Source organism: Egretta garzetta, unplaced genomic scaffold (assembly GCF_000687185.1).
Source record: "Egretta garzetta isolate BGI_Z169 unplaced genomic scaffold, ASM68718v1 scaffold229, whole genome shotgun sequence".
NCBI lineage: Eukaryota > Metazoa > Chordata > Aves > Pelecaniformes > Ardeidae > Egretta > Egretta garzetta.
Genome location: NW_009270000.1, coordinates 2,373,737 through 2,400,576, shown reverse-complemented (window position 1 = coordinate 2,400,576; position 26,840 = coordinate 2,373,737). Strand labels below are relative to the sequence as shown.

General features: G+C 43.7%; 3 protein-coding genes across 4 annotated transcripts in view; 1 reads left to right on the top strand and 2 right to left on the bottom strand.

Moving 5' to 3' along the window:
• The window catches only part of OSBPL1A (oxysterol binding protein like 1A), a 78,744-nt gene extending 63,883 nt beyond the window's left edge, over positions 1-14,861 (top strand). The window contains exons 18-28 of one of the 2 annotated variants that reach the window (XM_009647649.2): positions 200-275; positions 1,759-1,893; positions 2,229-2,326; positions 3,054-3,236; positions 3,744-3,851; positions 3,943-4,032; positions 4,279-4,405; positions 7,713-7,829; positions 8,608-8,731; positions 9,770-9,860; positions 13,672-14,861. In XM_009647649.2, the coding sequence (XP_009645944.1) occupies positions 200-275; positions 1,759-1,893; positions 2,229-2,326; positions 3,054-3,236; positions 3,744-3,851; positions 3,943-4,032; positions 4,279-4,405; positions 7,713-7,829; positions 8,608-8,731; positions 9,770-9,860; positions 13,672-13,774 (1,252 nt within the window). In that variant the 3' untranslated portion in view covers positions 13,775-14,861. The remainder of the gene's footprint in view (positions 1-199; positions 276-1,758; positions 1,894-2,228; positions 2,327-3,053; positions 3,237-3,743; positions 3,852-3,942; positions 4,033-4,278; positions 4,406-7,712; positions 7,830-8,607; positions 8,732-9,769; positions 9,861-13,671) is intronic. The other variant, XM_035902992.1, reaches the window with a different exon arrangement.
• A 1,484-nt stretch (positions 14,862-16,345) lies between these two features.
• Positions 16,346-17,169, bottom strand: LOC118453240. The gene has a single exon (XM_035903024.1). The coding sequence runs from the start codon at positions 17,167-17,169 to the stop codon at positions 16,369-16,371; it is 801 nt and encodes a 266-aa protein (XP_035758917.1). The 3' UTR covers positions 16,346-16,368.
• Positions 17,170-17,964: 795 nt separating this feature from the next.
• Positions 17,965-24,890, bottom strand: LOC104134157 (calcium-binding tyrosine phosphorylation-regulated protein). Its single transcript, XM_035903016.1, has 3 exons — positions 22,584-24,890; positions 22,443-22,496; positions 17,965-19,012 (listed from the first exon to the last, which is right to left on the bottom strand). The coding sequence occupies exons 1-3, from the start codon at positions 22,732-22,734 to the stop codon at positions 17,991-17,993; spliced, it is 1,227 nt and encodes a 408-aa protein (XP_035758909.1). The 5' UTR covers positions 22,735-24,890; the 3' UTR covers positions 17,965-17,990.
• Positions 24,891-26,840: the final 1,950 nt, after the last annotated feature.

Genomic DNA, 26,840 nt, shown 5'->3' with positions numbered 1-26,840 from the left:
TCTGGTTTTGGAGAAATTCAGGTTTCTGTGAAGGTAAAACAGTTTAAGTGCTTCAAAGTAGCCCTGTCATTCCCCCTTGGGTTTTAATTTAAAAATTTGAAAACTGTTACTTTCAAAAAAGAGTATTTGGGTTTCTTAGTCATGGTTAGCAATGGAAAACTTTCCTTACTTCTGCTTTCTTCCCTGTTCCTTTCTGTAGAACAAGCTTGCCATCTCCGATGTTTTCCAGAAATGACTTCAGTATCTGGAGTATCCTAAGAAAATGCATTGGAATGGTAGGTAATCAGAAAGCTACAGTAAAAAATGTGAAGTGATTGTTTCATTTGAGGCCCAAATGAAAACTTGTTGTGGAGATGGATTTTTTTTTTTTTTAAATTTGCTGCTTATGCTTTATTTGCTTTCACAGCTTGAAAAGGTAAGACTTGATCAGAGCAAAATTCCTTCAGTAAAAGCATTTTCTCTTTTCTTTTTTTTTTCTTTTTTTAGCCCTCAAAGTATTTTGTGGTAGCAAAAATTTTTTTTTTTTTTTTTTACTTTGACTGTGGAAAAACAAAACCAAAAAACCAACCACTTCAATTTTGCTCTTCTCCGTTCCCCTTAGTATCTCAGTCTTCCCCTCCATGGTGTTACTGGCCAGATGGTAGCCAGATCAGAGGTTAGCTGGTTGGCACATAATCTACTTCCAGCTAAGGGTGAACTGAGAAGTTCTTCTCTCCATTAGATCCTGCAATAGGCTGAAAGCACTTACTGCTGATAAACCTCTGTCAGCCTGTAACAGTAGCCTACAGAAGGGAATGTGTGTGTTTAGGCGCTGTTCTTTTCTTGTCCTACCCTTGCTGTAGTTAGAAACAGCACCAAGCAATGACATGTGGAAATGCTGGGCAATGCCTGTATCAGCAGCTCCAAGTCTCCTGAGTTGTTGTGAAGCATCTGAGGCTTCTCAGAGTGGCTTTAGAGGAAAAGTGTTACAACCTTAAAACTCAAAGAGCAGATTGAAAGCCTGCCTTGCATGAGGTGTGTGCAGGGAAAAAAAAAGTTCCATAAAGGTCTTAATTCTGCTTTGCAGAAATTGCTGCACAGAAGTTTGCAAATCTGTTTACTGCACATGGTGCCAGAGGTCATACTACATGCTTTTAATTTGCTACAGCAGGCAGTTTAAAACATGGCTATGTTATGCATTCAGAGGGCATGCTTTTTAAAAATGTGAAAGAGAATAAACAGTATCAAAACTCTAGGACTTCTTTTAAATTTTTATTCCTGTTACAAAAATTCCTTTTTTCTTCAAAATGCAGAATCCCTCTTTTTACTCCTGTGCCGCCATGTTTCCCTGTCCTTTTTCATCTTCCTCCCCACTGTCTGCCCACCTGCCTCCAAAAAAGATAATATGTTTAAGTAATTAGATGGCCCATATTTATTTTAAGACAATAAATAACTTTGTCTTAGAGAGAGCCCTTAGTACTTTATTCCATTGTTTCATCTCACCTTCTTAATGCATTTGTTGATAGGAAGTTTGTTTGTTTGATGTTTGCTTTTCTTTTTGTTTTAAAAGCAGCCTTAATGTCAACACAGATAGGCTTATCAAGCTCGTAAGGGATGTACAGGGTTTTTTCCTCTCAGCATTAGTGGAGCCAGGTCAAGCACGTTGCATTAGCACTAAGAGCATCACTTATTTTTGTAATAAGCCAATTACGCTTGGGTAACTGCAGGTCGGTGTATCTAATCATTTGGTTTTTAACACAAATTTCATTTGTGCATCAGGAGCTGTCGAAGATCACAATGCCGGTTATATTCAATGAGCCACTGAGCTTTCTACAGCGACTTACAGAGTACATGGAGCATACATACCTCATCCACAAAGCCAGCTCACTTTCCAGCACAACTGAGCGAATGCAGGTACTTTGGGTGTAGTAATTTGTGCTAGCTCTTGATGAATGCATTGGGATTGTTTTCTTCATAGATAGTCTCATTGTAGGAAGAACTCCTGTAATTTGCTGTGTGTCCGAGTCTCTTATTCATTAGCCAGTTTTGCTTATCTAGGAAAATGTTTTGCTTTTCCTAAGGCTTGCTTTTTTAGCCTTTTGATGGCAACTGTTTATTCCCCTGCCTTGCAAACAGGGCTTTGCTAAGCTATTTCAGAAGAATCATTCTGTAATACCATGACTGCTGTTGATACTTGATGAAGACTAAAATCCAGGAGATTGACTGTGTACTCTTACGCTTTTGAATAGTGTGTTGCTGCATTTGCTGTGTCTGCTGTAGCCTCGCAGTGGGAGCGTACGGGGAAGCCATTCAACCCGTTGCTTGGAGAGACGTATGAATTGATCAGGTAACGAATGGAAGATGCGCTGGAGAGTGGTATTCTGTGTAACTGATGCTTCACTAGACTTGTCAGGTGGCTTGCAGGCTGCTCTTCAGCTTGTAAGATTCCACCCATTCTCCTAGCAGCTGCTGGAGTAACTTGCAATGCTTGTTGCTGTTCAGCAATGCACCTTCCAGTGAAGGGAAGCTACTTAACTTTTCAGCTTAAAGCAGGCAAATGAAATTTGCCAGGTTTAAAAGCAAGTTTTATTTACAAAAATTGCTGCCTTTTTTTTTTTTTCTGAAACCTTCTGAATGAAAAGATGCATGGTACATAACGGAGGTGTTAAAATTGTAACATTTATTATACGTATAAGTGTCCAGAATACAGATAGGGAATGTTACTCTTATTAGTGTGCAGCTGCACTTAGGGCAAATTTTTTTCTTGGGTGAGGTTTTGGCCTATGTTTATGCAAAAGTTTAAGAAAGAGGTCACTATCAAAAGTAAATATACTGACTGATCAGATTTGGTAGTTCTTGCTACTTTTTTACATTATGTCCTCAGTTATTTGGAATGAGGAATGAGGTGCTAGTTGATCTGTCTTTTTGTTTTATCCTAGGGTTTTAACTAACTCTTGCACTGAGTACAGCAACTATGTATGGGTCCAACTATCTGTTTCATCCTGGGGAAAAGAACTGCAACTTCACAACACTTGATATGTAGATACATGCTTTTAGTTATCTTTATTTTGCAGAGATGATCTTGGATTTAGACTTCTCTCAGAGCAAGTTAGCCATCATCCACCAATCAGTGCTTTCTATGCTGAAGGTTTAAATAATGATTTTGTGTTTCATGGATCGATTTATCCTAAACTCAAATTCTGGGGCAAGAGCGTGGAAGCAGAACCAAAAGGCACAATGACTTTGGAGCTTCTTGAGTAAGTTGTCAAGTAAATAATTGCATAGGCACAGTGGGCACATTCATGATGGTTAGTTTGCCTTAGAGTTGCAAAGCTTAGGAATGGACATGTCTAATGCCCATGTCCTAATGTTTGATGGCAGATCACTTTGCGGGGAGGAGGGGATGAGACAATGAAAGGAAGTGCCATTATTTCTCCTAATATACTGTTATATATTCTCCTAATATATGGGGCTTGTGTCTGTATGTTCTGCAGATGCCTGGATGCGAGTCCTACTAGGGCTAGCACGCTTGAGCCGTGTTGGCTGTCCTCATGTCATTCAGTGCTAACAGGGGCTGCACTGAAGTGGCTCTTTTAAGGAATTGATGAAATAGGTAGCAATAGGTTAATAAACTTATCTCATTTTTCTGACTTATTGCCATGTCTGTTTCAAGACTTGGTGCGATTTTATAGGTGATGGCTTGTTGCAGGAGTGATACCCAGTACAAAGATCACAGAATTTTAATATTTATTCCCCTCACTTAGACACAATGAAGCCTACACATGGACAAATCCTACGTGCTGTGTGCATAACATTATTGTGGGCAAACTCTGGATTGAGCAGTATGGAAACGTGGAAATAACTAACCATAAGTAAGTTAAGAGCGTGAGCGCTTTCACTTGCTGCAAGTTTGAGGAGGAAAAGCATTAGGAAGTAATTAGTGCCCTCTTGTTCTGCCTTTAGAACTGGTGAGAAATGTGTACTAAGCTTCAAGCCCTGTGGTCTCTTTGGGAAGGAGTTGCACAAAGTTGAAGGCTACATTCAGGACAAAAGGTAACAGCTTCATTCCTAACAGAAAACAAATGGCTGCCTTCTATTTCTGATGGGAGCTGTAGAACTGAATGCCTTCAACATAATCTGTCACGGGCATGAACCTGCAACAGCAAGGTTATGAAATGTGCATCACCAATAACGGAGTTTTAGAATTGCTCTCAAAAGCTCTTCTTTCAAATGTTTTTGTCTGAAACAATGAAATAAATCTCTTTAAGCTCCTTTTGTAAACTTAGTCTTTTTTGACAGCAAAAAGAAGCTTTGTGCACTGTATGGGAAGTGGACTGAGTGTTTGTACAGTGTTGACCCAGCTACATTTGAAGCTTACAAAAAAAATGACAAGAAAAATACAGAAGAGAAGAAAAGCGGTAAACAGGTATTAATCACATAGAGGTGGTATCTCAAAAGCATGATAAGACAGCTAAATATTTTAGTAGCATTTAAGAGCATTAAGATTTCTTTTCACTTATTCTCCCTTTCCTAGTAGGATACAAACCGGATTGGATGAGTACCAGCATTAAGGGATAAAATGCTTTCTCTCCCAAGAATTTGTATTCAAACTTCCCAAAACTTGGAGTGATCTAAATACTGCCTAGTTCATTACCTCTGTCTCCCTCCCAAGTCACATGGAGAAAATAGCATATCCGTTAGTGGGACCATGGTTCTGATCATGTGTGATAACATTTATATTCTAGTAGGATGATTTTGACTCCTAGAGGTGGGAGACTAGTTTCTCATCTTGACAGAAGTGTTTTCCAGCTTTTACAAGGAATTTCTGTATTGCTTTCTATCAAATTTTCAAAACCATAGAAATGCTTGTTTGGTTTTTTTTTGGTTGGTTGAGTTTTGGGGGTTTTTTTGGGGGTGGTGGTGGTGGTGTTTGTTCCTCCACAACTGCAGTTTTTTCTTCTGGAAAAACCCCCTCATTCTTAATTCTTCAGATTTCTGGTCAGCAGTATGCTTTTTGTTTAAGGTGAATGAGGATGGTGACAACATACAGCTTGATGAAGAACAGCCTCTCACATAGTAGCTTAAAACAGGGCTTGTTCCCCTTTGGTGACTGAAGCCAGATTTTTTGTTGGTTTGGGTGTTGGTAGTTTTTATACTTAAGCAGCAGAGAACTCTGAAAGCAGTTGTTCCTGTGGAGGTTCAGATTGTTGCTGTATGAGAGACTGCTCCACAGCTTGTCCTCAGGAGAGTCCTAAAGCACTGGGGGTTACTGCTTCTCTTCGGGGCTGACCCTGTGAGCTCGAGGGAGAAGGAGCAAAGAAAAACATAGCCTGTCTCTCTGTTCAGCTACCACTTTGCATTTTCCAGCGATGCTTCAGGTGATCCTTGCTTTTCACTTCAAAATGAAGCATGCTATTGCATAAAGCTTAAGCTGCAGTGTTGCTCTGACTCTAGAAAAGCACACTTTTTCTACTCATTTAACAGAACTATTTCTGTGTGGAAAATGGAAAGCTTTGTAGTGCATGCTATGAATCAGGTAGCCTTTGCTGAATATGTATTCCCACTGCCCCCTTGTGTTTGAGGAGTTGATATTGTTTATGGTTTTTGAGCATGTAGGTGAGCCAAGTCTCACATATAACGTCTGGATGTGGTTTGTCCCTTTGAGGTGTTGAAGGATTCATTCAGGCATGAAAGTACATGGCCTTTCAAACTTCTCCTAATTAGAATTTTCAGATTTACTTAGTTGTTTTCCAGCTATTCCTTCACACTGCCTTGCTACTAATGAAGAATCACTTCTGTCTCCCTTTAGGGGGCCTGCTTGGATGGGAGTCCTTTTGCAAATTGCCCCAGATTTTCCTCTGAATCCCTTTGATTTTCATTGGGATAAAACTTAAGCAAAAAAAATTTTGCAGGGAGCTAGATAAGCCTTCATGAATGCAAAGGTGATTTTTTTACCAACATCAGAAGAGTTATAGTAGACCTGGGGTTAGATCAGGATGATTCTGCTCTGAATGAACCAGTGCCTTTTTTTAATCAAGATGAAGCGTTTCATGCAGAATTTTCAGTGCAAATATATGGAAGAGCATAATGTAAGGCAACAGCAGCTGCCCTCACATGTGCCTTGTTTACAGACACCAGAGATCTTGCATTGGCAAAGGCTGTTACTACCCTCCAAACAATATACTGAGAGATTGAGTAGCACTGAGCATAAAATATGGATCATTGTGGCAAGAGCCCATGAAAATCCACTTTTTACCTAGTTCTTTGTGATTCTCATGAGATTTCTAAGATTATGTATCCAACAAGGCCCAAATTGCAGTGTGCATTGTAGCCTTTCTATAAAAGTTGGTTTGGAGTTTGACCGTCTGGTATCAAAGTGTCTTTGCTTTGATATAAGGTTATCTTTCTGATCTGTTCCACTTCAAATTCCCGATTTCTGAAAGATTGACCAGTGTCCTTTAAAGGACAGAGTGGCAGGTTGCCAGCACAGTTCAGATGTAGTCAAATAAAAGCCCTGTTTATCTTCCTAGTAGCTGAGGGACTGAACCTGGTCTGCATGTTGTTCTGGTTACTTTGCAACCTGCTTATTATTAAAAGCACTGTGCCCAAGTGCTCCACAGTGAAACAGAATCCTTAATACTTCCTAATTTTCTTGGAGGCTTAACACGAGTCATCTCAGAGGACAACTGAGTCCGGTTGGGGTACTGGATTTTTTTTTTTTTTTTGCAGTAAAAGATCAGTCTGTGTTACCTGACGCAACCATCAGAGAGCAAAGCTTATTAGCAGCAGGATTAAAGCTGTTGTCATGTAGCCAAAGTATTTAAAGCATTAGTTGCCTTTAAGTTCAGCTTTACTCTCCAGTGGTCTCTGAAACGTGCTGCTGGTTTTAGCTGTGATAGACGCCAAGTTTCCTTGGGAGAGTCATATTAGTTTTCTAGTTGGCTTTAGTTCAGTATTGTTACACATGCTTGTGGGGTGGAATTAACATCAGCGACGTCGGACCCCAGCTGCTTTAAAGCTGTGCATAAAAGTGGTGACGGTTTAGAACTAGTTCAGGTCACATCTACACTGGTACCACCAGTTATTCTCTACTGCCCTAGTAACCCTGGGTGGACCTCTTCCCTTTCTGGGAAAACCACAGTGCTGTGGCTATGTCAGCCTTCACAGGATACCCTTCCCAGAAGAAGTAGCTGATCTAGGATATTCATTTAACATTTGCAGTTTGCCATTCCAGTAGTGTAGTGATCAATGGAAAGGAAGGTTCCTCTGAGCAGAGAGCAGTAGCCTAGGGCTTTCTGTTGTGCACAAACTGAAGACAGCATTTGCATTATGTGCTGGCATTTTTTTGGTGTGGAAGGATGAGGAATGTGACTTCTGTTCTTCAACTTTAATGAAGCAGTAATGGAGTTAAATGGCAGGCATTGAAATGCTTGTGTTTGAGGAAGCGGGACATCTTTGTGGTGGAAAAACTGACATTTCTTAATGTTTGAACATCCAGATTATATCTATGAAGATGCTGGTGCAAGAAACTGTTGGTAGTCTTCCATTGGGAGGGAATGGGGAGTATGTCTGCTATGTTGGTGCTGTTATCCTTCTTGACAAGCATCTAGGAAAGTTTTTTTTGTTGCTGAAATTATTTACTTTTGGTCAAGGAAATAATTTTATGTAAGTTCCAGTGTTGGAATGATTTATGACTGCAAAGAACTTCTCTTTCCTTTGTGTGCTGCCTTTAGGTGGGCAATACTGAGGAACCAGATGAGATGCCGTTGCCAGATTCTGAGAGTGTGTATGTTATTCCTGGAAGTATTTTGCTATGGAAGATAACTCCAAGACCTCCAAATTCAGCACAGGTCAGCTCTGCTTCTGCTTATTGAAAGTGTGTGCTATCCTGTTTTTCTGTATGTTCAACACAAAGCAAATCCATTTGTTGTCTTTTTCATTAACAAGTCTGCAACAAACTTTCCCCACTACAATTGTAACTATATAATGTGGGGTTGGAGGGATAACTGCCACAGGCATGACACTAGAGTTAGCGGAATTTGTCTGGAAAAGGGGATGCTCCATGTAGGTAGCGGTATGGGGGCTTTCCCCACCTCTTCTCTCCACCCTGCTCCCCCCACACTGAAGCACCTACTTTGTGAGAAATCTCTTCTGAAGGGCTTTATTAGAGGACAGACACTACCTAGGAGATGCTTGCAAAGCCTGCGTAGCATGAGTTGGTGTGTGAAGGGCTGTGGAGCTGGAGAGCCAGTGAGTGGAATAGAAGGGTATGTGTGCAACTGGAAAGATAAGAATTGGAACAAGAACAAGTGCCCTCGGTGGGTTAATCGAGGGGGAAATCTCTCTACAGAGATAGGGAAACTACCAGTAGGACTGGAAAAAGAAGATAAGACAGAAATAGTGCACTGAGTAATTGGATGCTGGCCTGCTTAAACAGAAACACCAAGGATCACCTACACTCTGCCTGACAGTGCAGTTTTGCTGGTGTCTTGAGTATTCCTATCTTGAATGATTAAATAATAAAAAAGCACTTGGATATTTGTTTTTAGACTGTAGCTTCCTGTGTATTAAGTCTAGCCAGCTAGAGACATTGTAAAGTCACCTTTTATCTTTGTCTCTGAATTTCAGATGTATAATTTTACCAGCTTTGCTATGGCTTTGAATGAGTTGGACAAAGAAATGGAGAGTGTCATTCCCAAAACTGACTGCCGACTACGACCAGATATCAGAGCCATGGAAAATGGAGAAATAGGTAACTTCTGCTATTGGCAAAGGTGTTTTTATTTTTTGTTAAAACGGAGGGACTGGGAAAAAGTAAACTCCACATTCACGTTGTTAGATGAACTGTGAAAGTAGCTACCCATAAAGATATGTTCCTCTGTGCTGCAAGACAGTAACTCTTTAATACAGCCTTCTGCAGGTTGTGGTGTGCTTCTAGTGAGAGGTGTGTCACCCACCTGTACTGGGGCGGGTTGGGATGGAGTTAAGTTTCTTCATAGCGTCCCATACATGGTGCTGTCTAAACTCGAATGCAAAGAACTATGCTGTTAGCAATAGACCATATTCCTTAACTATACTAACAGCATAAAGTTTGTACAGCAGATGGACTGGTAATGCGCAGTGTGTTAGTAGCTAGCAAGGTGACTGGGAATGGCTGAGAGGTCTTCCAAAATTGATTCTCTCAACTACTTCTTTCTAAGATGTTTATGAAATGCTTTTTGAGGATTCAGGTATGAAAGAGATTGCCCTTCACCTAATCTGTTTCTTAGTCTGACTTACCCCTTAGCTCTTCTGCCCATCCTTTCTGCCAAATAGAAACAACTGTTCTGCTGTTTAGGACCATGACCCGTGCTACCTCGGTGCGTTAACAAAAAAATTAAGGGATGCTGTAGAGTCACAATTCTTTGTGATTTGGAAATGAACATTCCAAACCCCTGTTGATCAAGAGCTAGGCACTAGGAACAACTTAGCCCAAACCCTAACAACAAGCAGCCCTTAGCTCACAGTTGGTGCCACGTAAACACATTTTCAAGGTCCTCAGGCCATGGATAAACATGTAGTTAGCAGTCTTAAAGGCTGGATTTCCATGGCTGATCTGGCACCGCAGCTGGCCTGCTTTGCTCTTAGACTAAACCAGAAGCTCCTCTGTGTTACATAGGTGGCTTTTTAAACAGACAACTTCTATTATTTCCCGTATTTATTTGCTGGGTCAGATGGGGTCATGTCCCTGTCTTATATTACACTTTTAACACCTTCTGTATTTTTATTTGTATATTTTTATTCCTTCAAGATCTAGCTAGTGAAGAAAAGAAGAGGCTAGAAGAAAAACAAAGGACTGCCCGCAAAAATCGTTCCAAGTCAGAGGAAGACTGGAAGACGAGGTTAGTGTGCTTGCCTCTGTGTGTGTATAGTTATATAGAGGTTTTGAACACTCAGGTTAACTGTCACTCCATGCTAGTGATGTGCAATGTTGTGTCAGCATGAGGAGCTGACATCATCAAGTTTGGTAGTGCCACTGTTTTGTTTGCAGACTTGGTCCCTGCAGGCTGTAAGTGCTTCCAGAGAGAAGTGTCAGGTGTGGTCTCTGTTCCTTCCCTTTCACTGCTTGCACACCCGTATTCAAATACAAACTGTGTTGTCTTTTCTGAGCACCTCTTGGTTTTGACACAAAAAAGATGTTGCTACGGAAAGCTGTTTGTGAGTACTGTTGTTGCTGATTGATTTATCATTGCCTCAAATTTGCATGCTTGGCCACAGCGAGGAGAAAATGCTTCCTCCAGTGAACTTGATAGCTTATTGCCCATGACATCTCAGATCAGTTGTGTGTGCTGGCAATGCTGTATTCCCACTGCATACAGTTGTTCTCAAAGTTGGTGAAATTACTGTATCACCCAGATATCCAAGTCATTGTCTCCTTTCTGAGAGGGTTACTAACTACAAAAGTTAGAAGAGCAAAAAGAAAAAATCAGCTTCCAAGGGATCTGACAGGGTGTTTGGTGGTTTTTTTTACGATAAGAGGGGTCTTTTGGGAGCTCTTACACACAAGCTAAGTAGAAATGATGGAAACACGACCAAACGAATCTAGCTTGACCACATAAGGTCTATTTAAAAGTATAGTAATAAATTGGTGGTCACTTCACAGAAAAAAAAAAAAAAATTGGTAGGCCTAAACACTAAAAGCAAGCTTCATCTCTTTGGTATTCAGTTCTGCAACCTGCTCTAGGTGAACCTGCTTTAGCAGGGGCGTTGGACTAGATGATATCCAGAGGTCCCTTCCAACCCCTGCCATTCTGTGATTCTGTGTATTAAATAGCTATTAATACACCCAGACACTGTGGCTTAAATATCTTTAAAATGTCTGTCTGTAACTATAAATCACTTTTTTCTTTTTTTCAAATGAAGTCACCCATCATCCCAGAGTCCCAGGTTTGGACATGTCTGCCTTTTGTCTTTTTCCTGTGCTTGTTCTTCTGAAGTGTTTGGGTTTGTTTGCCCTGAGGCTGGTGGAAAATAACATCTTTGTAATGCTTCCAAGTAAACTTGTTAAGTGCTGGACAGCCTTGCAGCTCCCTCTTTCCTGAATTCAGAGTGGTTCTAGCTCTCGCCAAGTGTTTTCAAAGCAAGGGATAGTTACAGAGTGTTCTTCCAGTTGCCTGAAGTAACTTCTAGCTCAAAGCACCTGAGGTTGGCATTGGAAACTGGGGCATTCCTAAGGGGCAAACTCAGAGCAATGGTTTTCAGGGTGTGTAAGTACAGACACCATTCACAAGGTCCTTCAGTTGCTGTTGTGCAGGTACTGTAGACCTGCTCAGCACTTGCCTGGGATATCCTTTAAAGAACCCTTTGTTTTCCAGGATGTTTCTAAAGCTTTGGCAGAAGATTCCTAGTGTTTGATCTCTGTAGTAGGAATGCCAAGTGTGACTGCCTCCAAAGGATGAATGTGAAGTGTGGAGGAAGAGTTGTGCTTTGGGAAAAAGAAATGTACTGTGAAGGGAAACGCTCCTCCCTGTTCCCAGGTGGTCAACTGTAGGACTTAACCTGCAGTGTAGTGTAAACTCTGATGTACACTACTGCAATTTCCTTGCCACAGAAAAGCAGGCTTCTTTGTCTAGTAGAGTTCCTCCCTTGTAAGACAATTTTCCACAGCGCCTAGTGATTTTTTTTATTATTTTTTTTAAATTATTTTGAGTCCATTTTAGAAGTGGGGTCTTCGTGTTTCTGAAGAAGTGATTGATGTTGAACACTTAATGTTACAGAGACTGACTGGTAGTCCTCAGTCTTGAGTAAAAGACGAGTTCAGTTCTGAAACGCTGCCAGTGCTCTCTTGCTTTTGATGAAAATCAGTCCCTTCTGTCCCCCATAGCTTACCTGGCTAGATTATCTGGCGGCGTTGGGTCTCCTGTGTCTCTCCAACTTAGTTCTTCCCATCACCCTTCCCCTTGCTGTTGAAGCAGGTGGTCACTGGAGGAGGGGCACATTGTCCTGACCTGTACAAGCATTGAAGACACACTAGTGAGGTGTTGGGTGGTAGAATTCCTTAATGTGAGAGATGAGGTGACTGTGCTTTATCTCCCTGCCTCCTGGCAAGCTCTTTGTGCTCTGGAACAAGCTGCCATTACCCGTGAACCACGAGGTGAACTAGATGCGCGTGCACATGCACGCACGTTACTTTGGAATAGCTGACGCATCCTGCGTGGAGGTGATGCGGCAGCGAGCCGTGTGCGGTACGAGGGTTGAATGGCCTCTGTCTCCTGTGGACTTCAGTTCACTTAACCAGGACAGCAGGAGAACCGGTGAAGCATTCAGCTGTTCAGTTTACCACCGTGCAAGGCCTTCCTTCCGATGCGCATCTCGGATCTTTTGAGCTAAGCAAGACTTGCCTATCGGCTGCCCTGCTTTGTAACGTGACTCTGCAGTGCTGGTGGCTTTTATGCTTCTGCTTTTTAAAGAGATCGAGTCACGTTTGGTCCCAATGTGCTTTAATTTCTGATTTCCTAGAAGGGAAGAGCTGAGTTAAAATGGGCTGCCTTGCACATGCATGACTTACCTAAGTGTGTGTGCTCGCTGCAGTGAGGCATATAAAGGAAGAACTGGCTTTTGTGGCCGGTGAGGAGGTGAAAGGAAGCTGGGGAACATATTAACCACAGAAGCAGCTTCTAGCAAGCTGACTTGTGCCATAAAGACGGCTTGGCAAAATACAAGAAGTTAAAATGCTCAAGGTCTGGTACTGTGCAGCATATGCTTTTGAGGCAGAAGACTGAGTAACTGGGCCCAAATGGTGTTCAGTAGTGGGTTGCATGGTTGCCAGAAACAGGTGTGGGAGAGGAAGAAGGACAAATTTCTGTGCCATTGGTGACTTGACAGGGTTGCACTCACCGCTGGGGGATACTTGCCAGTAGCATGGCCTCCTAAGTGCACTTCATTTTACAAATAGATAGCCCCCCACAAAGGGTTACATATGCATGCACCTGTATTCTGTGTGTGCATATACACAGAGCCTCCAGGTGAGGTAAGAGAGGAGGGGGGAGGAAAGAAAGAATGTGCTGAACTTCAGTGGTCCTAGCAAAAGCCTGCCAGTAACTTCATGCAGATGGAGTCGGCTTTCTGGCTGTTCACATGAGCCCCCGCTGCTACCAGCGCAATGCAACACAGTTAAGTTGTAATAAGCCAGGACTTTTCCTGCAGCCTGTGGGTGCTGTGTCATCTATGCTGAGGGTAGGGGGCACACTTGATCTGAGTTAAGTGCATTGCAAAGCAAGGCTTTAAAAAAACCACGGGGAAATCTAAATCCCGGGGCAATAATAATTTTCTGTTTTCAGGACTGCAGTGCTTGTGGTGTTGACACGTCTTGCAGAGACTGTTAGTGTTTATGCATGCCAAAATGATGGTTCACAACTGCTTTGAAGTAAAACTGTACCTGTCCTTTTTATGTCATAGTCTTGACTGCTTCAAGTGACAAAATACCAGTGTCAGTAATTTCACCTAGGAGCCATTTAAGCAGCATGGCAAATGGGGAGACCTGGCCACTGAAGGTGGCTTCAAAGTCACTTACAAAGTTAAAACCAAGAGGGCTCGTGCAATCACAGTAATTGGTTTGAACAGCAAACTGCTCAAGATGCAGCAAAGCAGTTCTGAACTTCCACAGAAGCGTGTGTTAACAGCTTCCCTAACATGCTGTCTGTTTCCTTGCAGATGGTTCCACCAAGGCCCCAATCCCTATACTGGTACACAAGACTGGCTTTATTCTGGCAACTACTGGGACAGAAACTACTTTAACTTGCCTGATATTTATTAAAATGCAATAAGGAGGCTGTGACTGATACAAAGAAGTCTTAATATGTTTTAATGTTTTTTCCCTTGTTTTACTTATCTCCTGAAAAAACTGACATGTTATCAAATGGAATGTTAAGCATCTCCACAGTGAATCTGGTGGTACAGGATCTGCAGTCCCATAGGTAGGGGAATAATTTTTCTGGCTGATGGTGGGTCCTGTGTGGGCAAGGTCAGTCACCATGGTTTTGAGCCACCCTGTTTGCTGAATACACCTATATTAGGTTGTGGTGTATGAGGAATAGAACACCTTCAGCTGTTCTGTGAATACTTTCTTTCTTGTAGATGGCATTGGCACACATAAAACTGGTTTTATTTATTGTGACAGGGGAATGTTTAAAAGCACACACAGTAATTGCAATATTCTGTTCCTAAATGAAGAAGGGTGTGTCACTTTTGTAAAGCTGTAATTTTTTCATAAAATGACTTTTCTTTTACTAAAGTAACTCCTCCCTTAAATCCTGAGTTCTGGGCAGAGATTCCAGAAGCATTCCCATCTCTGGAGCATTAATGCAGTTGTTTAAGCTGGTAACATTACTCAGAGGTATTTATTCAATGTTTGTGCAGTGTGTTTTGAATTTTGCTCTCCTGTTTTGCTACCACCCTTATGGTTTAAGGAATTAAGAGCCATTTAAATATCTGTGGATTTGATTTGAACTGCACACTAGTAACAGGTTTTAAAAGAATCTGTTTCATGCACTAGAAGTTCCGGTGCCCAGCACCACGGCAAAAAGGCAAGAACCTCATCAGTCCAGGACCCGGTGGAACACGGCAGGGGGGACAGGACCTGTGGTCTGTACTGTGCAGGCTCCCGGGGGAGGAAGTCTTGTGCATTTCAAAGGTAGTACAGCACCTCGGCGAGGCCTCCTGTGCACAGCTGCTTTACCCCTCTTCCGTTGGGGTGCATTCAATCTTAGAGTGTAAGTTTATATTGAACTGTGTACAGAGCTTCTAGAGGGCAAGCTGCTCTTTGTACAATATTTTAACTGCTGCCTGGAGGTTAGTGTTAATTGAATAATTTAATTGCTACTAAATAAAGGCTTCAAAACTTCTTGCATCTTGTCTGGAGTGAGTGGTGTTTGACAGTGCTGACCCTTTCTGAGGAAGCCTGCTCCAAAAGGGGCTGTGAGGAAGCTGCATAGCGTGCTTATGTGTGCTTTGGGGCCCTCTTCTCCCCTAACCAGGAGAACTCTGCTATGGGGCTGGGATGGTTGGGAAAGAGAGAGCTTTCTCCTTGAATAGGCAGCGAGGCTGTAGCTCTAGCCTTGAGGGTGGACTACAGAAACTGTGAATGAGGCAATGAGATGCTTTCTATTTTTGGTCTGTGCACTACTAGAATTACCCCGCTAGTCATGCTGATGCATATTTGCATAGATAAGGGAAAGCCTTTTCTTTGGAACTCTTTCCTGTGAGGGCCCAGTTCTCAGAGTGACCTGTAGATGCAGAAACCAAAAACCTGCCCTGGCTCTGGGAAGCCTCATCTCCGCCCTCAAGCCAATATTTCCTGAAGCCTGTCTTCATGCCTGTGCAATGTCAAGTGGGGTGCTGAGCTGTATAGAAACAGCCTAGCTGCCAGATTAGTGCTTCAGCAGGTCACAGCATTGAACACTTTGCGCTAGGAAAACCAAAGATGACCAGGTAATTTTTTTCCCTCCCCCCCCAGACCTATTCATACAGCGAGAGTCTGGCATATTTGAGTGACCATAGCAAAATAAAAGTACTTTTTCTTAACCCCTTCCTTGAAGCATAACCTCAGCTTTCCTTGCTTAACCTGTAGTTTGAATGGACTGACCATGTGTGAAAATAATTCCTTCCTCTAATTGAAAGTATGTCTTCCTTCTCCTCTTCCTGATGTTTGCATACAGTTCCTTTCTAGAATATAACCCCAGCAGTAACCCCTGGTGATGCTTAACTAACTTTGGCTCTGGATGGAACCTGTCAGTGTTGCTGGGCCTTACACATACGCTGCCTCAGCCCAGTGAAGAAGCTGGGCCCCTCTTCAGTGAAACAGCTGCAGCAGATGTGTTGTAGTGGTCATAATTCACACAAAGTGAGCATTCAGGATGCTGTGCTGTGCTAGGAGAGTATAAAATGCATAGGAATGCAGTTCTAATTGCTGGCTTTTTTTGACCATTTGCAATTATTTATTTATTTGGTTTATTACAATGTAAACTCCCTTCCTCCTGAAGTCCAAACAGCCTCTCTTTTCAACCTGTTTAAAAAACAACATGAACTCAGTACAAAGTAGGCAGCAAGAAGTGCATCAATTCCTACTTTACTTTGCCAGGCTCTGAATATTATGCTGCCTGCAGCCTGAACTTCAAGGGTTCAAGATGCTTATGAACATGAAATTAAAAACTTGGTTACTTTAAGACTAAAACCAGAGCAAGACTAGAACTGCTAATTGCAAAGTGTAACAAGCAGAGGAAGGTGCTGGGTCTGTTATGCATGAGGAGTAGTTTAACCACTGGTCTTAAACCTTATTTAATTAAGCTTTTAGTAGTAGAATCCAAACACTAGCACCTCCCTCTGCAAAACCCATGCAAGAAGCAAGCTGACTTATTTATGCCCTAGCTCTGGGCCCAATGTCATGGCAATCAATCCTGCAGTACCACAGCTTTCTGCAAGAGCATTTATACCTGGGTGCTTATCACCAGCAGGCGAGCCTTTCTTTGCAGACATCACATCATCCAGAGGGATAGCAACTAAGATGGTATCAGGTGTGCACGGCTGAGCTGCAGTTTCCTCTGCAGAATTGGATTTGGGGCTTGCCATATCTGTTGGCTCATCAGCTGGCCTGGCGACTGGGACGGGGACTGTAGCGAATCTCCTCCTAGCATCTGCCTCTTGCTGTGCAAAGACAGCGTGCCTAGGAATAGGTTTCCAGTCCTGCGCATTCTGAACATTAGAGCCCACTAAAATGAAAGGTGGAGCATCTCTTCTCTTGCTTGCTTCTTGTATCATGTAAATCGGAGTGGATACTTGTGACAGCTGACCACAGTGTTGATCTTTCCCCCTGGAAAGACTGAGGGTTGCCTGGGAGTAAGGAATACCAGCTCCAGCAGGAGAAAGGGACGGTGATGATTTTTGGCCTTGTCTCAAGTCAGTTAGGCAATAGAGGGTCCACACATTAGAATGTGGTGGTGGCTGTCCTGCTTCACTTGATGCCATGGCTACAAAGATAAAAATAAGAGTGCTGGTATCGGAAGCAGTGAATATTTCAGTCATGTTGTAAATCCTTGTGTCTAAACCAAACATACCTACACCTGGCAAAAGCATGTTAGAGGAGAGAGCTGGGATAGCAAATGCTGTTTGGTATGTGGCTGGCAAACACCTGCAGCCTAGAAAAAGTAAAACCATTTATGGTCAGAGCAGAGGCTCTTCTGGATAAGCATGTCTGGTGTTTCTGAAACTGACCTTTGTCAAACTCCTCTGAAATTTTTGGTCTGTTTTTTTTAAAAGAGCCAATGTTAATTGACAAATCTGCCTAAGCTCAGCTCTCTGCTACCAAATGCTTTGTTGAGGCCTCACAGCTGTACTTCTCCTGGGACAGGGCTTGGACAGATTCTGCAGTACCAGGGAGACTGGAGGCAGGGGAGCTCCACCCCAGAGGGTTTCTCCAGCTGGGCAAGGGAGGAGCTGGGCACATGTCACCACAGGGAGGAGATGCTGGTGAGGGCCTCACCCAGAAAGACAAGCACCAGCTCTCTTGCTGTTTGTGGAACTGATGCCTGGTGTTTACCCCACTCAGCCCAGCTGCAGAAACTCACCAAGCTCAAGACAGCACAGGCAACCACCACCATATTTCTAAATGGAAAACCTCCCAGGTCAGTGCAGGATATTTCAGGGGAGTAGAATCAAAACTAGGGCTCCAACTGCTCACCTCTCCTCAGCCACAGGGCACATGTATTACATCTTAGGTCTCTGGCACCTGCTTCAGAAAATATGGCTTGTTTTGAGCAAGACCATTTGGCATCAATGGGCACCTTCCCATCACTCTTATCTGCATATTTGCCCACAGGAGTGCAGGAGTCCTGCTCAGAGCTAGCCACATCTCTTGGAACAGACAGCAGAGAGATCTAATACATGTGCACTGGGACCAAGCAGAAAGTGTCAGTACAGTACTTTCTTAGAGTAAGTCATCTCCACCCTGCGTTGCACTGACATAGGTGCTTTTCCATTTAATGACCACTGATGAAGCTGTGGAGCTGCAACAGGAAGATGACAAAGACCCAAATTTTCTTACCTGACAAGACATACACTTGCTCAGTGGACTCCACTTCTGCTGTAGGTTCCGCTCTCTCAGGATGGCACACTAAGTCACCAGCAGATGCATCTAAGGCTGTAGCACTTGAGCCCTGGCCTGCGTTTAATGGCAGCTCAATCCTTAACAGATAAGCTGTTTGGTCTACAAAGGGAATGGTTATTTTCTGTGGAAACTGCTCTACATAAGGTGGAACCTCTGCATCCGCAATCAGCTCCTCATTCCAAACCAGTGATACAGCCTCAGTGGTTGAGGTAACCTCAGCTTCCTTGCAGGAAGGCACAGCCTGCAACGGATCCTTAGGAGCAGGTGATGGTGGTGGTGAAAAAAGTGATGGTTCTTCCCACAAGGTGACCAAGGAAGCTTGATTTACACCATCTGTTGAGACACCAGCCTGGCTGTCTGAGGGACCCAGTTCTCTAGCTATGGAGGATGGACTCCACGCTCCTGGTTGTGACCTAGGAGCCACTACAGAAGCCTCAGCTGCTGGGACAGCAGAATCATCTTCATCACCACCTTCTACTGGTGTAAACTCATTCTCTGAGATCTGAGAGTCTTCATAAAGTGTCTGCACACTGGTTGCCACATCCCTCACACAATAAAGAGAGCTACCATTACCTAGCACATGGGCAGCAAGCTGGGCAGGCTCAGCAGGGACATACAGCAGTTCAGATCCCTCAGGGGATGAAGCTCCATCAGATCCAGGGGGGAACTTGCTCTCTACAATGGAACTGGCAACTGATGGGTATTGAGTTACTCTGGAGCTATACTGAATATCAGGTTCTTCAAGGAGCTGGTCTTCCTCTGTGTCAGTACACTTGTCCCTCTGCTTGGGCTCCCGAGAAAACAAAGTATCCGTGTACTCTAATGTCTTCTCTTCCAATCTCTCATTCCCATTTCCTGCAAGGTAAAAAGCACACAATGGCAATACATGAGCACCTGTTTCCATTTAAATAAAATTAAGGGTGATTTCAGTTTCAACTCAATTAAATGTGCTGTAGAGCATCTATGAGGCTTCCCGGGTTGCAGAGAGGGAATAATTCAAGGCAGGGGGTGGGAGGAGTTGCTGCTTGCCTATCAGTAAGGGGAAAAAAAAAATTAAATTCAGAAAGCAGTGGTACCACTTCAAAATCTAGGAAGCCTTAACTGTATTCATGGTCCTGCAGTGATGGCTACATTCTTATCTACTGCCCACAAACACAGCTACAGTTAGGGGTTAAAAGATTAAACCTTTCACATTAAGCACATCATGACATCTTAGCTTCCTCAAGGATCTTGTTTAGTTGAATTGACAGGTATCCAAATGAAGAGCAGGGTAAGCCATGAAGAAGTTTTAAATACAGAGTGAAAACCAGCTTCTGGATTAGTTATCAAGGGAGGAAGACAAGAGCACTTGTGGGATCACGACCGTGTTCCGTCATGTGGTTAATAAAACCCTCAGCACTGGAAAAAAAACCCCCAACAAACCAAGAGGTCTGGTTTCTATCATGATCAGCAAGCGCTGGCCAATATGTAAAACCAGCACAGTAGCAGAACAGCAGGTGGGTCTTTAAGACATCACCACAGCTCAGTGCGGAGCCGTTTTCTGAAGTCATGACTGGATGAGACCAGAAATTATGAGATACACAACTCAAAGGATGACAGACCTAAATCCTCTCTGAAAAAACATTATTCTGCCTGCCATCCTAAGCCAACACAGGCCCATTTATAACCCAATGTCGGTCTTGGGCAATGCCACAGAAAAGAAAGGCTCCCTTGCAGCTACACAAACTAGCCAGTTAGCTCTCTACTGGTGCACAACCAGCCCAAAAACCTGTGCTGGCACTGTGGGTGGGAAACTCCAGAGGAAACCTTGCTCGAGCTTGCTAAGGAATTCCTCTCTGATCACCCCCTTTGATAACACAGTTATGTGACCACATGGTAGGGGATGGACAACACAAAGAGATGGGCTAAGTGGTCTATAAGGAAAAAGGTGCGAGAGGGACCCATTTTTGGAGCTCGATGAACATGCAAGGGTCAGTTCACAAACACATAAGCAAACAACTGACAGGCATTCAGATGGAAAATGTCTGCATTATGCAGCCACTCTCAGTCATATTTGAAAAGGCACGGCAGTCAGGCAAAGTCCCCAGTGACTCTAGAGAAAAGGGAATATTGCACCCATTTTTAAGAAAAGGTATTAAGGAGGACTCTGGGAACTACCGGCCAGTCAGCCTCACCTCCATGCCCAGTAAAATCATGGTATGGATCCTGGAAGATACACTGAAACATACAGAAGACAAGGAGGTGAGTAAAGACAGCCAACACGGCTGTCACCAAGGGCAGACCATGCCTGAACAATCTAGTGGCCTTCTATGACAGAGTGACAGCATAAGTAGACACAAGAAGAGCTATGGATGCCACCTACCTGGACTTCTGTAAGGACTTGGATACAGTCCCACATGACATTCTGGATGTTAAATTGGCGAGAGATGTGTTTGATGGATGGACTATTTGATGGATAAGGCATTGGCTGGATGGCCATGTCCAGAGAGTTACAGTCAACTGCTCAATGTTCAAGTGGAAACCAGTAATGAGTGGTGTCCCTCAAGGGTCCGTACTGCGACCAATGCTATTTAATATCCTCATCAATAACAGAGAGTTGGATCAAGTGCACCCTCAGCAAGTTTGGAGATGACACCAAGCTGAGTGGTGCAGTTGTTATGCTACAGGGAAGGGATGACATCCAGAAGGATCTTGACAGGCTTAAGGACCGGGCCCATGCAAACTTCATGAAGCTAACAAGGCCAAGTGGAAGGTGCTACACCTGCATCAGGGCAATCCCCCAAACCAATACAGGCTGAAGGAGGAATAAATTGAGCACAGCCCTGTGGAGAAGGACTTGGGGGTACTGGTGAATGAAAAGCTGGACGTGAGCCAGCAACGTGCACTCGGCTGCACCAAAAGCAGCATGGCCAGTGGGTGGAGGGAGGTGATTCTGCCCCTCTGCTCTGCTCTGGTGGGGCCCCACCTGCAGTGCTGCGTCCAGCTCTGGAGCCCTCAGCATAAGAAGGACACGGAGCTGTTGGAGCAGGTCCAGAGGGGGCCACAAACATGATCCGAGGGCTGGAGCGCCTCTGCTGTGAGGACAGGCTGAGAGAGTTGGGGTTGTTCAGCCTGGAGAAGAGAAGGCTGCGGGGAGACCTGGCTGCGGCCTTTCAGTACTTAAAGGGGGCCTATAAAGAAATACGGAGGGAGACTTTTTACCAAGGCCTGCATTGACAGGACAAGGGGCAACAGTCTTAAACTGAAAGAGGGGAGATTTCTTGATAACTAATTTATTTTTTCAATGAGGGTGGTCAAGTTGGACAGGGCTTTGACCAACCTGATCTAGTGAAAGATGTCCCTGCCCATGGCAGAGGGGTTGGACTAGATGATCTTTAATGTCCCTTTGTCCCTCCCAACCCAAAACATTCTGTGATTCTATGATTACGCAAAAATTGCTGTGTGACATCATTAATGCAATATTTGTAAATGCATCAAAATTTGGCTTTCAGTGATACTTTTAAGACGCACTGCATATCCACCTGGGATTTTTACAAGAAGAAAACTGCTTCAAGTTCTGAAATCAGTGGTGGTTAGCTTTTTTAGAGGAGACGCCAAGCTAGGAATAAAATAGTAGCACTTTCTATCCATAGCTGGGGCTTCTCTTCATTGCTGTAGTTACCTTAGCATGTAGTGCTCCATCTACAGACCAAGGCTGTCTCATGTGCTGGCTAGATCCAGGGTTACTTGGAACCCAGCTTAGGTGGCCTTTTTGAATAAAGGGGCTGTCTGAAGCTACTGACACTTACAGTAACCAGATGATGGAGACCCAAACCAGTGGGGCAGATACAAACAGGCTGTGGGCTAGACAACACACCCATTCCACTGCTCCCACACAGCCTTCATGTGGCACCACCTATTCCAGCACTTACAGCCAAACCCAGGGAGCAGATGAAAGCTCCCAGCCCTTCCCAACGGAATCAGCATCCCACAGAATTAGATCATCTTTTTATAAACAAAGAGATAACCTATTTTTTGCAAATAAATATTGAAAGGTAAAGTCACTATTCTGCTTAGGGGGCCATAAATTACACTGCAATACCTTAAAATTAAAAGGACCGAAAGCATCCAGGCTCTCACCTATACTCAAGGAGAAAGTACAGCATCCCAGGGGACTAATTCTTCCCACGTTAAAGAGAAGCAAGTGCTTTCTGAAGGTGCCTGCCTCTTCAATAGCTCAGAGCCTATGTGTCTCTTTCCCGTGGTAAGTGAAAACTGCTTACATCCATTCAGGTTGGAACACTGTCCCAGAGTATCTTAAAAGAACAAACAACAACTACCTTACCATTAACAAGCTCAAACTTTTCAACCAGTTCTGTTATATCCAGATTTGGATTCCCTGAAAACAGAAGCAGAAGTTAAGCTGGAGTAGGACAGCACTCCCAAATAGCTCAGCTCTTCAGGTGAAGCACTGGTAGGAACAAACCTTTTCGAAAGGTGACGAGATCTTGGAAATAGAGCGCAAGAAACTCAGTGATGTCGTCCGGGTTGTTTTGCATGGCAGCCCGGCTCACCCCCTCAAGCAGGGACTTGAGGCCGTATGGAACAACCAGCCTGATGTTTGAAGACTGCATCATTGCCCACTCAAGTTGGCTTATGGTTTCTCATCTGTACAAGCAGAAGCCCTCAGCTGAGCATCTACCCCGCCCCAGCGTGAAGCACCTAACACCCAGGGCGTGATTGCAGCTGCTCATCCCTTGCCACGCCACCAATAACCCTCCTCCTGCTCCCCTTCCCAAGTGCTCCTTTAACTTAAAGGAGGTATTTACCACTTGCAGCAACCAAATCCTTTACTCCCCCCTCCGCACCTTTAGGCAGAAGGCACAGCTGGGGGATGGGGGGCAGCCAACTAGCGAACAATGACGTGAATTCAAACCCATGCTGTGAATTCCCTTTTTTAAAGATAAAACCCACCAAAGCACCCCCCGATGCGCCACAAAAGCCATTCGTGTTCAAGAAAAGGTTTACAGGACACTTCTTCCACCCCTCTCCTCCTCCTCCTCCATTCCCTTTGGCACTTGCTCTCTCCTGGTCCCAGCCTCCCTCCGGCGCCACCGACGAGGGCTGCCACACCCAGCTGGGAAGGTATGATGTCACAGTGCCTGTGCGTCATCAGCATGGCGATGCTGAGGTTCGGCTGCACTCTGCTCTTCAGCATTAGTTTGTTGGTCAAAAAGGATTTAAAAAAAAAAAAAAAAAGAGCAGGAGGAGAAATAGACATTAAAACTCACAGTGACACTGCAGCTCATCAGCGAGGACTTTCCTCCTGCAACATACACCTTGATTCTCATTGCTGCACAAGAACGGTGCATTTAATACATTTAATAGATACGACTGAGCACAACTCTATTCATAGCCCTTTTAATAATATACTTTAAGACTGAAGTACAGTGTCGTGGCTTCTGCTGCTCAGGACAAGCAGGGCAAGGGCTGCAAGGGTGAGGCTGAGCACCTATGGGTGCTGGCCGCCCGCCACACGGCCCGGGGGAAGCAAGCACCCACAGTGCTGCCACCCTGCCAGCCACTGCCTTTTCTCCCTTCCCATGCTACCATGAAGCCCATTCTCGCTTTCTGCTGCCAACTTGCCTTCAAGCGCATGACTGGCTGGACCCACAGCGCGGGCAGAACCCGCCTGAGGAAGTGCTTTGCCTTTGCCAAAATATTTTTCCTTACCAGCAACAGGCAGCTGAACCAGAGACGTTTCTTCCCGGCACAGCAAGAGTGTAACTTTGTGCTCAGTCTCAGGTTATGAGGACTTCACACGATCCAGCGCTTCAACCCGTGGAAAGGAGGAAGGCTGCAGCCGCAGCCCTCCCGCCCCTCTGCCGGCCGTGGTACAGCGGGTGGGTACGCAGACCCACCCCCCGGTTCACAGCCTGCCCTTTTAATATAGGTGAGATCTAACACTCAAGGGATTTAAACCGGCGTGACAGACTGCAAAATAAAGCACCCGAGAAGCGATGTGACCTCTGGCAGGAGCTCAGAGCAACCGGCTGGGGGCTGCAACCTCTTTAGTCACCCAACGAGGAAGCAGGGGATTCCTCAGTACGGCTCCATTCATTCTGCAGAACCTTACGACTGCAAGGGCAAAACGTGAAACAAACCTCAACAGCCCCAGGGGTAGCATTTGCTTTCCAGTACAGTTTCAGTGGATACACACAAGATCATTTTCTGTTCCAATAAAATAAGCACAAAAAAAAGTAACTGTGCCATGCCATATTGTCAAGGTTACCACTAACTGGGTTTCTGAGGATCATAAAGGCAGGAAGATCATGGGGGAAGCCATGATCAGGAGCCTGCCGTGCTATAAAAAAAAACAAACACACTTTCTATCCACCAACAATGCTACACATCAATCTTCAAAGTTGGAAAACCATCATCTACCTACCTGCTCCTGCATTCCTGGATGTTTGCATCTACAAAAACCTGAGGGGAGTCCCAGCAGCACTGAAGATTTAAGACTCAAATGTCATTGTTGCTAAAGCATTTAGACTATCTACAATGGTTTCCTTTAATAAGATAAGTAATGTTATATTCATAATAGTTCATCCAAAATTAACAGAATATTGTATCGCTTTCAAGTTAGTTCCCTGGAAATTACGTTAACTGTAAACTCACCACAACATGCTTCTTCCACAGAAGAATCCTTAGAAAGTAATTTCTCATTAAGAAAACTTCTCACAGTAGCTCATCAATCCTGGAGAGTGACAATACAGACCACGCTCTTAAAAAAGTTAAACACGAATATGCAATGACTTATGAAATTAGGAACCACAGCTTTCCTATAGAAAGAGTAAGACATACTTCAATAATATATACGAGGACCAGAAAATGTATCATTGCCAAAGTCAGGATAGTAATTGGAAGTCTAGATTTCTGCGTGGAGAACATACAGTAGCAACAGGACTTTATAACAGCATTAAACATACCCGTGGTGCAAAGGCAGCTGTGGTTACTTTGAAACCATCCTCAATGAATACAGATCAGAATATAACTTGTAAATTTGCTTCTTTTAAAAACTTTCAGAATTGCAGGTCTGCAAAGCTCTGCACAGGACAAGCTTCAAAGATGTTTAAGTACAGATGTCATAAACTACAGAAAAATTATCAGAGGTAACCAAACAGAAGCGTAAACCTCCTTAAATATTTAAAAAGGCTTCAGCCACTAACATGAAAGCACATCCATCTTAAACTTGAGCACACAGGGGGAAAAAAGTACGTCTGGAAAACTAATTCACTGCGCTGGAACTTGAATGACCATTTTGGAAACCATCTAGAGTAAAGCTGTCATACAAAGTGTACCAGCTACTCTACTGAAACATGCTGCCCCTTGGCCCCAGACCGAAGAGCCCGTCACCCTACGGGCAGTCTCCCCCACCGCAGGCAATTACCTCGGTCCCCCCATCCTCTGCAGAAGTAACAGCTTCCAGACAATGCTAAAGTCTTACAACACAGAGACTGGACAGAAGTTCAGCAAATCAAGGTCGCAGGTGAGCCTCAGTTTCCTGCCAAAAAAAAAAAAAAAAAAAAAAAAAAAAAGAAAAAAATGATCAGGTCATTCATTAATTCTTCATTAGATAGCTCACAACAGGTTAATGGATCACACTGGTGGGGTGCGTTCAGTTTTGGTTTTTTAAACTTGCAATCTCTTTCAAAGCTTCAGCTAAATAGGCAGGAGAAGAGGACTTGTTTTTTGTTTTGTGGTTTTTTTTTCTGTTGTTGGTTTTTTTTGGTTTTGTGTTTGTTTGGGTTTTGGTTTTTTTTGTTTTTTGGGTTTTTTTTTGCAATCACCTTCTTTGTGTTTCCACCTGCCAGAGACTTCAGTAGAATTTTAAGTGGGGGGTTGCATTCATATACAAAAATCTCCATGAAAGCCTTCTTGCTTTTCCTGCCAAAGGTACAAAATACTGGTTTTACGTAAGGTGTCTTTACGGATCTCTCTGACTCTGTTTTGCCCTTCGTCGGGGCCTTTGCTACAAGTGGGGAGAAGTACATGTCCCAGGAGTACAGTAATTTTTTTTCGATACAGTAAACACATTGCTTTTAGTGAAAGACTGGGAGACATTCGTTACAAAAATGGTTTTGCTCAGCAAAGTCTGACTCCCTCCCTTCCCCTCTCAAATACCCAACTCAAAACTTTTTTTTTTTTTTCCCCTCTTAACCTCTTCACCTGGGAGCCTTTCTGGGCATTTCCTATAGGTAAGCACAGCTTGCCAAAAAATGACTGAGAAACTGCTGAGGACCAGCCTCAAAGTACCCAATTACTTGATCAAATTGAATACTGGAACACCATCTCAGAAGAACTCACATCGAAAGATAACAAACAGCATTACTGAAAAAGCAGCAGTGAAAAAGTAGGGGTAAGAGTACTGAACACGAACTCCCCACGGCTGAATCACACTGGTTAAAACACAGCAGCTAAACAGGTCGCGAAAGTCTTGGGTAACTAAGCAAAGAGGTTCTGAGCAGAAGCAGGAAGGCAACACAACTGTAATGCTCACCTACCCTGGTAACCTCTGCTGGGTCCAGTTCTGGAGTCTGAACTCACATAAAAAAAAAATATGGTGAAAAATAGAAACATTTTGGTATTTAACTCTAGAAAGCCTCTCTCAAGTTGACTTTCTTTCCACCTCATCTGTATTTTGCTCATGCAAAAGAGCAGTAAGAGGTAACCTGAACATTGT

Bases quoted from the DNA above. Each gene is read 5' to 3' on its own strand.
- LOC118453240 (XM_035903024.1), bottom strand. From the start codon at position 17,169: ATGGTTTTACTTTTTCTAGGCTGCAGGTGTTTGCCAGCCACATACCAA.
- LOC104134157 (XM_035903016.1), bottom strand. From the start codon at position 22,734: ATGATGCAGTCTTCAAACATCAGGCTGGTTGTTCCATACGGCCTCAAG. The intron at 22,497-22,583 runs GTTTGTTCCTAC...TTCTGTTTTCAG, and splicing joins TCTCGTCACCTTTCGAAAAG to GGAATCCAAATCTGGATATA. The intron at 19,013-22,442 runs GTAAGGTAGTTG...AAATGGAAACAG, and splicing joins AAAGTTTGAGCTTGTTAATG to GTGCTCATGTATTGCCATTG.